The following is a 9,634-nucleotide window of genomic DNA, read 5'->3' on the forward strand; positions in this document are numbered from 1 at the left end:
GGGGAGCCCAGAGCCAGGGCTCTGATCCTTCCCCTGCGTCACAAGCCAGCGGAGACTGACGCGCTGCCAGCCGCCTGGCCCCTGCCCTGCCCGTTGCTCCTCCTCCAGCCTTTGTCTCACTGCTGGGCCAAGAGTCACCTGGTCGCATCCCCCTCCTGGGTCTCAGGTTCCGAAGGGGCGGCCAGAGCATCCGTGCAGGCAGCTGGAGCAGCCTCCGCAAAAGTCACCCCCCCGTATTCCCACCACCTAGACATTGGTGCAATGCACAGGGAAACTGAGGCACACACAGCATTCATGCAAAACAGTAAGACTCACATACAACATAACAAGGTAAAATCCCCACTTCGTCACAGCATGGGGCAGGGAAGAAGTGTTTGTGCAGGGAAGAGGGGTGTTGGGATGTGCACAGTGCAGGGAAGGGTTGTGTGTGTTTCTTCACACCGTACAGGGAAGAGGTGTGTGTGTGTGTATGTTCACACGGTGCAGAGAAGGTGTGTGTGCATGGTGCAGGGAAGAGGGGTGTGTGTGTGTGTGTGTGTGTGTGTGTGATGGAGGGAAGGGGGGGTGTATCCGTGCACACACGGTGCAGGGAAGAGAGTGTGTGCGCGCACAGTGCAAGGAAGAGGAGGGTGTGTCTGTGTGTGCATGGTGCAGGGAAGGGGTGGGTGTGTGCGTGTGTGTGTGCACGCGCACACGGTGCAGGGAAGAGGAGGTGTGGGTGTGGGTGCACAGAGCAGGGAAGAGGGTGTGTGCGCGCACGGTGCAGGGAAGTGTGTGTGTGGCGTTGGATGTGGTTGTGATGGCGAGTGACCATGGTGCCAGCTAGGGAGGGCCAGGACACGAGCAGACTGGCAGGAGCCAATCGCCGTGGGGTTATAGAGGGTCCTTCCAGCCAGTTTCCCCCCCGGCCTGCAGCGCCAGGCCTGGGCTCCCAGAAGAGCCCTGCCCCCAGCAGCCATGGCTGTCCCAGTCCATCCGCCCCCGGCTCTGGCGCTGCCCCGTGTTCCGCTCACAGAGCGCCGTGCCATGAGCAGTGAGTGCCGCAGCTCGGCGCTGACAGGCTTGCCCAACCCCCGGCAGGGTGGTGCAGGAGTTGGGAGTGGCCCCCACACAGTGCCCAGGGCTGTGCCACGCCCCGGGCCGGGCTCCGCCTGACGCCGACTGGGGGAGCTAACAGCCGCCTCTCCCTGCTGCTGCAGATTGGGTGATGCTGAGCAACTCGTCCTTCAGCCGCCAGCCCCGCTGTGCAGACACCCGCCTGGGCTCGCACCGCTGTGCCTGTGACACCGGCTTCCAGCTGTGGGACGGCAGCGTGTGCCAAGGTACCATGGCTCCCTCTCCACGCTCTGCCAGCGGGGCTGGGGAGTGTCTAACCCCACCGAGGCTCCCACGGTAGGAGCTCTGCCCTCGCCCCTCCCAGCGAGGGACCCGCCCAGCAGCAGCACCTCAGGGCCCAGGGACGTGGCCAGCCCCAGCCAGGGAACCCAAGGGGAGGCTCTTGTGTGGCACCCAGAGTGGGGTGGAGGCTGGGGGGTTTCCGGCACCGGCCAGGCTGTGAGTGCCCACGGTTGGGGGGTGGTCTGGGTGTCACACTCTTCCTGACCCCGCTCCCCGGAATCTCCCCTGTCTATTCCGCGGCCAGATGTTGACGAGTGCCAGCTCTCCCAGGCCAGCTGGCAGAGCCGCCTCTGCGTGCACGACTGTGTGAACCTGCCCGGCTCCTACCGCTGTGTCTGCCCCAGGGGCTACCTGCTCCCCGCAGACCAGAACATGTGCACCGGTGAGCAGCACCTGCGTCGGGGGAGGGGAGAGAGACCTCACTCCCTGCGGGGTCACCACGGCTTGCAAATGGGACCCAGCCCAGAGCCCTTCTGCGCACTCAGCTCAGCTGCGTGGCGAGCCTCAAGCCCCTTTGGGTGCCCACGGGCCTGGGCTGGACCCTTCTTTGGCATCATCCCACCCTGGGATCATCTCTGCCCCTCTGCCTGAGTGCCAGGCTGCTGCCAAAGCCCCCTGGGATACCCAGGCCTAGTGTTACCTGTGCCCCCTTGGGACCCAGGCTCCCCTTGCCTTGGCACCAGCCTGATCCTGAAGAGGCAAATGTCCCCTGGCCCCCATCTCTGCCCCTGGAGCAGACACTGGGCTGGCCATGCAGGCTGGCTCAGCACACGGGGGCTAAACAGCCCAGGCAGGAAGGACACTGGCAGGGTGTGTGGCCACAGCTTGGTAGGCCGGGGAAGGGCGAGGCCCTGGCCCCACCGTGGAAGGGAACCAGTTGCATTCACACCAGGATCTGGGGGATTCTGTTTGCTCTGCCAGATGTGGACGAATGCGCCGACAATCAGCACAACTGCAGCCGTGGCGAGCTCTGTGTCAACGTCTTCGGAGGCTACCGGTGTGTGCGCCCCGAGTGCCCCAAGCCCCGGCTCAACACCAGCTACGTCAAGACCTCCGTCTAGTAAGTATTTCTGGGCATGCAGGCCGGCAGCCCACGGCTCCCCTGCGGCACCCCGGCTGGGAGGAGTGCTGAGTCCCTGGGAGGCACAGTGCCCCCTGCTGGCAGAGGCTGCCCGTGCCCTACGCTGTGCCTTGCAGGGACACCGGCCGGTTGCCAGACACAAGTATCTGTTTAGGGCAGAGGTTCTCAAACTGGCGGGGATGGGGGCGCGGAATGTATTCTGGGGGAGGGGCACGAGGCGGCAGATGGTGGCCGGGTGCCCAGCAGCGCAGAAGTAAGGGTGGCATGGTATGGTGTGGCATGGTGCATTGCCCCCCTTACTTCTGCACCACTGCTGGTGGCAGCAGCGTCTCTTCAGAGCTGGGTGGCCGGAGAGCTCTGTGCTATCTACTGCAATGGGTCTGTTTGAATCAGTGCCGGATTGGGTTGAATAGAGAGAGAGAGAGTGTGTGTGTGTGTGTGTGTGTGTGTGTGTGTGTAACTGCTACCGACCCAGTGAAGGGGGAACGCTCAGCTGGAGACGCATTGCTTTAAGGTGGCATAGGCTGACTTGCTTCAAAATGAGAGAACCACCTGGCTGGAAACTGGTGTCACATCTCTGACGTTCAGGGGCTGTCCCCAAGTCAAAATACCCTCCTCCCCCCGTGGGCTCTGTTAAAGCAAAGGGGAATTCTCCAGGGGAGCAGCGTGGCCTAGTGAGTAGAGCACTGGCCCGGGACTCAGGAGCTCTGGGTTCTTTTCCTGGCACTGCCATGGGCCTGCTGGGTGACCTTAGTGAAGTCTCCGTGCCTCAGTTTCCCCCTCTGTAAATGGGGCTATTGCGACTGACCAGCTTTGCGTGCTGTGGCTGAAGAGCTAGCTCCGTCTGAGCACCAGCTTCAGCCACAGCCCCTTCTCCTGGCCGCCTTCCCTGCTGAGGCCGGCCCAGGCTTCGGCTGCTTTCCCAGGACTTCCCCGCCATTGGTGCGGTTCATCCCAGGCACTAGGGGCATACAAGGGTCAGCACCTCTTGCCCACACGCCTCCCTTCCCGCACTGCCTGCGTCCTGGGCTGGCCTGCCAAGGGGGGCTCGCAAAGCCCGGGCCTGCAGAAGGTGCATGTGTAGCCTGCTGTTGGCCCTCCTTGAAGCAGGCTGCGGCTCCGCTGCGTGCCCCCAGCACCGGCATCCTGGATGGGCGGCCCGGCACCCATCGCCTGAGCCGCAGTCCAGCGTCACCAGGGCTGGGGCTGGCGCTGCGCCTGCATTTCCAAACAGCCTGTTTATGCAGCTCCCTTGGCGGGAAGTCAACCTACAAACAGGCCGCCCAGGAGCCTGCGCTCTTGGCTGGCTTTGAGCAGAGGGTTGGCGGCTCACCGGGACAGACCAGCTCTGCTCCCCCCAGCTCCACAGGCTCCGCTTGTTTAGCAAGACCCAAAGTCGCTCCCCGGGGCCCTGCGAAGGCACCGGCTCAGCGCAGGGAGGTTCTTCCATCAGAGAATAACACCACGCCAGGCTCTGCGGAGCCCCCCAGCTGGCAGCCTCAAGGGGTCACCTGGACACTCAGCAGCCGACTCCGGCTGTTGGTGGGGGCGGCTCGATGAATGTTGTGTGCAGGGTGGGACCGGGACACCCTGGTTCTCATCAGCGCCTCGGTCAACCCCTTGCTCCCTCTGCTTTTCAGCAAAGGGCAAACGCTGACCTCCGCTGCCCCAGTGTAAAGCCAGTCGCCCTGCGGCTGTGTGGAGTTCCCGGGGCATGGCTGAGAGCAGAACGGGGCCTGTCGGCCAGCCACTGCATGTGACGGCCTCGCTGCTTGGGAGACCTGGGGCTAGACTGTCCCCAGAGCTCAACAGGCCAGGTGCATGTGGCCCAGCTCGGCCGGGGGGAGTGCTCTGACCCGCAGCACTGGGGCTGTCCTAGCCTCACAGGGCCCGGTTTGCAGACTGGCCAAGCGCCCTGGGCCCACTCTGGGTCAAACGGTTGGCCATGGTGTCTGTGGTTCCTTTGGGTACGTGCGGGCTAGCTGGGAGGATTCTAAGGATGCCACCCCGCTGGCATAGCTGCCTTGTCAGAGGCTGGGTCTAGGGCTTGTGGGGTGGAGGGGTGTTGTGGTTCCCTGGCTTGCCCTGACGCTAGACAGAGCTCAGCTTGCCAGGCTGGCTGGCCTCCGGCCCAGGCATTCCACTGCAAGGCCTGGCTTTAAATGCGGCTTAGGTCACATGTGCCATGAGTTTGCTAACCCTCAGCAGGTCCTGCCATTGCTAAACCTTCCTCCATGTGGGGCACAGGCAGACGTGGCTCCAGGGCCATTAACAACTGGCACAGGAGTGGGCCCTGCACCTGATGCTAGAAACATTTCTGCAGAGCTGGGCATAGATGTGTGGGGCGGGGGGAAGCCCATTGAGGGGCTGTGGGGCAAGACTGAGGGGCATTGGCAGAGCTGGATGGGGCAGGATTATACAGCCGCGGCCCATGTGCTCCCTGGCGTACAGTGGTAACCCTTTTAGGGGGTCCCGTGATAACTAATGGCACATTTAAACTAATATTATCCTAGGTCCCCTGGCCCAGCCCAGGGCATCCCTGCCACCGTCCCCATCTCACGGCCTTTTCCCTGCCTTGTATATTACAAATGTGTACACTTGGACTGAGTTTGAGATGGAAATAGGGGACAGCCTTGTTGAAAGTCTCTGGGTAAGGATAAAAGGGGTAAAAACAAGGGTGATGTCATGGTAGGGGTCTACTACCGACCACCTGACCTGGAAGAGGAGGTGGATGAGGCTTTTTTTTAAACAAATAACAAAATTGCCCAAACCACAGGACTTGGTGATGATGGGGGACTTCAACTACTCAGACATCTGTTGGGAAAATAACACAGCAGGGCACAGATTCTCAACAAGTTCTTGGAATGTATTGGAGACAATTTTTTATTTCAGAAGGTGGAGACAACTACTGGGGAAGGCTGTTCTAGATTTGAGTTTGACAAATAGGGAGGAACTGGTTGAGAATTTGAAAGTGGAAGGCAGCTTGGGTGAAAGTGATCATAAAATGGTCGAGTTTGTGATTCTAAGGAATGGTAGGAGGGAGAACATCAAAATGGATTTCAAGGCAGATTTACCAACTCCCTGAGTTTGCTAGGTAAGATCCCATGGGAAGCAAGTCTAAGGGGAAAAACAATTGACAGTTGGCAGTTTTTCAAGGAGACATGATTAAGGGCACAAGAGCAAACTATCCCACGGCACAGGAAAGATAGGAAGTATGGCAAGAGACCACCCTGGCTTAACCAGGAGATCTTCAACGATCCACAAATAGAGTCCTACAAAAAGTGGAACTAGGTCAAATTACAAAGGATGAATATAAACAAATAACACCAGTACGTAGGGACAAAATTAGAAAGGCCAAGGCACAAAACGAGATCGAACTAGCTAGGGACATAAAGGGTAACAAGAAAACATTCTACACGTACATTAGAAGCAAGAGGAAGACCAAGGACAGAGTAGGCCCGTTACTCAATGAGGGGGAAAAACAATAACAGAAGATGAGGTGCTTAATGACTTCTTTGTTTCGGTTTTCACCAAGAAGGTTGGTGGTGATGGGATGTCTAACGTAGTGAATGCCAGTGAAAATGTGGTAGGATCAGAGGCTAAAATAGGGAAAAAACAAGTTAAAAATTACTTAGACAAATTTAGATGTCTTCAAGTCACCAGGGCCTGATGAAATACATCCTTGAATACTCAAGGAGCTGACTGAGGAGATATCTGAGCCATTAACAATTATCTTTGAAAAGTCATGGAAGATAGGAGAGATTCCAGAGGGCTGGAAAAGGGCAAATCTAGTGCCCATCTATAAAAAGGGAAATAAGGACAACCTGGGGAATTACAGACCTGTCCGCTTAACTTCTGTACCTGGAAAGATAATGGATCAAATAATCAATCAATTTGCAAACATCTAGAGGATAATAAGGTGATAAGTAACAGTCAGCATGGTGTCAAGTATCAGGAGGTAGCCGTGTTAGTCTGTATCTACAAAAACAACAAGGAGTCTGGTGGCACCTTAAAGACTAACAGATTTATTTGGGCATAAGCTTTCGTGAGTAAAAACCTCACTTCTTCCGATTTGTCAAGAACAAATCATGTCAAACCAACCTGATAGCTTTCTTTGACAGGGTAACAAGCCTTGTGGATGGGGGGAAGCGGAAGACGTGGTATATCTTGACTTTAGTAAAGCTTTGGATACTGTCTCGCAGGACCTTCTCGTAAACAAACTAGGGAAATGCAACCTAGATGGAGCTACTATAAGGTGGGTGCAAAACTGGTTGGAAAATCATTCCCAGAGAGTAATCAGTGGTTCACAGTCATGCTGGAAGGGCATAACGAGTGGGGTCCCACAGGGATCGGTTCTGGGTCCGGTTCTGTTCAATATCTTCATCAATGATTTGGATAATGGCATAGAGAGGACACTTCTAAAGTTTGTGGACGATACCAAGCTGGGAGGGGCTGCAAGTGCTTTGGAGGATAGGATTAAAATTCAAAATGATCTGGACAAACTGGAGAAATGGTCTGATGTAAATAGGATGAAATTCAATAAGGACAAATGCAAAGTACTCCACTGAGGAAGGCACAATCAGTTGCACACATTCAAAATGGGAAATGACTGCCTAGGAAGGAGCACTGCAGAAAGGGATCTGGGGGTCATAGTGGATCACAAGCTAAATATGAATCAACAGTGTAACACTGTTGCAAAAAAAGCAAACATCCTTCTGGGATTGTTGTAAGTGTTACAGGAGTGTTGTAAGCAAGACACGAGAAGTAATTCTTCCACTCTACTCTGCGCGGATTAGGCCTCAACTGGAGTATTGTGCTCAGTTCTGGGCACCACGTTTCAGGAAAGATGTGGACAAACCGAAGAAAGTCCAGAGAAGAGCAACAAAAATTATTAAAGGGCTAGAAAACATGACCTATGAGGGAAGATTGAAAAAACTGGGTTTGTTTAGTTTTCAAGTACATAAAAGGTTGTTACAAGGAGGAGGGTGAAAAATTTGTTCTTAACCTCTGAAAATAGGACAAGAAGCAATGGGCTTAAATTGCAGCAAGGGAGGTTTAGGTTGGACATTAGGAAAAACTTTCTAACTGTCAGGGTGGTTAAGCACTGGGATAAACTGCCTAGGGAGGTTGTGGAGATGTTTAAGAGCAGGTTAGACACACTCCTGTCAGGGATGGTCTAGATAATACTTAGTCCTGCCAGGAGTGCAGGGGACTGGACTAGAGATCGCGTGAGGTCCCTTCCAGTCCTACGATTCTATGATTCTATCTTCCCCCCAGTCAGTGTGAGCGCAATCTATGCCCCGTGAACAGCAGAGCCTGCCGCCTGGCCGCCAACTCCATCTCCTTCCACTACCTGCCGCTCCAATCCAACCGCACCGTGCCTAGGGTGCTCTTCAAGATGTCCACCACCCACCTGGTGGGCGAGAGCCTGCGCTTCGCCATCATGGGTGGCAGGGGCCAGGGCGTCTTCGCCGTGCGGCGCTCCGAATGGCACGCCGGCGAACTGATCCTCACCAGCCCGGTGGCAGGGCCGGCCACCTTGGAGGTGGAGCTGGAAATGAGCAAACTCGCCAGGAAGGTTCTTCTTGGGAAGCACATCTTCAGGGTCACGGTCTTCATCTCCCGATATGAGTTCTGAGCCCCCCAAAGCCGCCGGCCTGACGCAGTCCAGCAGAGACACCCGCCTCAGAGCCGAGACGGGGCTTCCAGGGCATCCAGCCAAGCTAGCCGTCTGGGGCGCCCATGCTGGCTTCTAGAAAATGTCTGGGGAGCTGCCTCCTTGGAGACCCCCATTCTTCACCTGGCAAAGACCTCGCCCCTAGGGTCCTGCCTGTATAGCATGTCCCGGTCTCACTGGGGCTGGCTGTGGATGGCAGAGAAATCGCAATGGCCAGTGCCCAGCAGTGCAGGGTCGAGGGTGGCTCGTGGGGTAGCTGAGCTGCTCCCCAGCCTGGGCACAAGCCCACGGGGTGTCCCGTGTCAGCCGCCAGCTGCACTTCCCTGCCGCCCCTCCAGCTGGCATTCCCCATTCCCCTGCTCTCGTAGGCGCCCCTGGGCTTAGACGTCGCATCCAGCTAGGGCAGCAGCAGCACGGCGAGCCCACCTGGGGCAGAAGAGCAGGACCTGCCAATGGGGGATTTGGCTTCTCATACGTAGTAACATAAAATAAACCAGCAACGTCCCTAGCAGGAGCCCTCGCCGCTCATTGCTCCCCGTCGCCGACCCAGGCCTCCTAGGGAGCCAGCAGCAGACTGATGTGCCGCGCTCTGCCCTCCTCCCCTACGGCCGGCTGACTCCAGCCCCAGGCCCCAGCACCGTTGCCCCAAGCCTCACCTCGGCGTCCCTCTGCTGTCCAGCACCTGAGCTCTCATCACGCCTGTTCCCTCAGCGTGAGCCGGCCGTGTGCTGCCAGGCCAGGCCGACCGGGCCTCGACTACCCCCCTGCAACCTGGAGCTGATGCTACCACCTGAGGGCCTGGCAAACGGGCCGCTAGCCCACAATGCCAGGGGCCCATGCCGCCCTCCATGGTTGCACCCACCCTGCCTGACAGGCTCTGCACTCTGCCAAGCCAGGGCAGGAGGGGCTGGGGTGTGAGCCGCTACGGAGTGGGGTGGGTACGTGCATTGCCCTGAGGGGCTGGGCGCATGTGCATGTGTGTTCCCTGAGACTCCCTAACCCACCGGCCCGACACGCCACCCACGCCAGGGGAGTGCATGGCTCTGAGCACTGACTGGGGTCCCAGAAAGGTGCTGGGGGCTAAGCAGGGAGGCTGCAGGAGGCCATTTCGGGGAAGCGGCGGGCCTCTGACCAGAACGCCCAGTCGAAAAGGGATCCCGGTGGCTCAGGTCAGCACCGCTGACCGGGCTATTAAAAGTCCGGTCAGCGAGGCAGCAGGGCTAAGGCAGGCTCCCTGCCTGCCCTGGCTCTGTGCAGCTCCTGAAAGCGGCCGGCATGTCCCTGCGGCCCCTAGGCACAGGAGCGATCAGGGAAGCTCTGTGCGCTGCCCCTACCCCCAGCACTGGCTCCGCAGCTCCCATTGGCCGGGAACTATGGTCAATGGGGGCTGTGGGGGGCGGTGCCTGCGGGCAGCATGCAGAGCCCCCCAGGCCGCTCCTCTGCCTAGGGGTCACAGGGACATGCTGGCTGCTTCCGGG

General features: G+C 57.9%; 1 protein-coding gene across 1 annotated transcript in view; it reads left to right on the forward strand.

The window, feature by feature from the left end:
- The window catches only part of LOC112103055 (fibulin-7-like), a 20,995-nt gene extending 12,878 nt beyond the window's left edge, over positions 1-8,117 (forward strand). The window contains exons 3-6 of the mRNA XM_026653820.1: positions 1,200-1,322; positions 1,643-1,780; positions 2,320-2,458; positions 7,757-8,117. Coding sequence (XP_026509605.1) covers positions 1,200-1,322; positions 1,643-1,780; positions 2,320-2,458; positions 7,757-8,117 — 761 coding nt within the window. The remainder of the gene's footprint in view (positions 1-1,199; positions 1,323-1,642; positions 1,781-2,319; positions 2,459-7,756) is intronic.
- The last annotated feature ends 1,517 nt before the right edge of the window (positions 8,118-9,634 follow it).

The sequence above is a fragment of the Terrapene carolina genome, unplaced genomic scaffold (assembly GCF_002925995.2).
Source record: "Terrapene carolina triunguis isolate 2854851 unplaced genomic scaffold, T_m_triunguis-2.0 Scaffold165, whole genome shotgun sequence".
Classification (NCBI taxonomy): domain Eukaryota; kingdom Metazoa; phylum Chordata; order Testudines; family Emydidae; genus Terrapene; species Terrapene triunguis.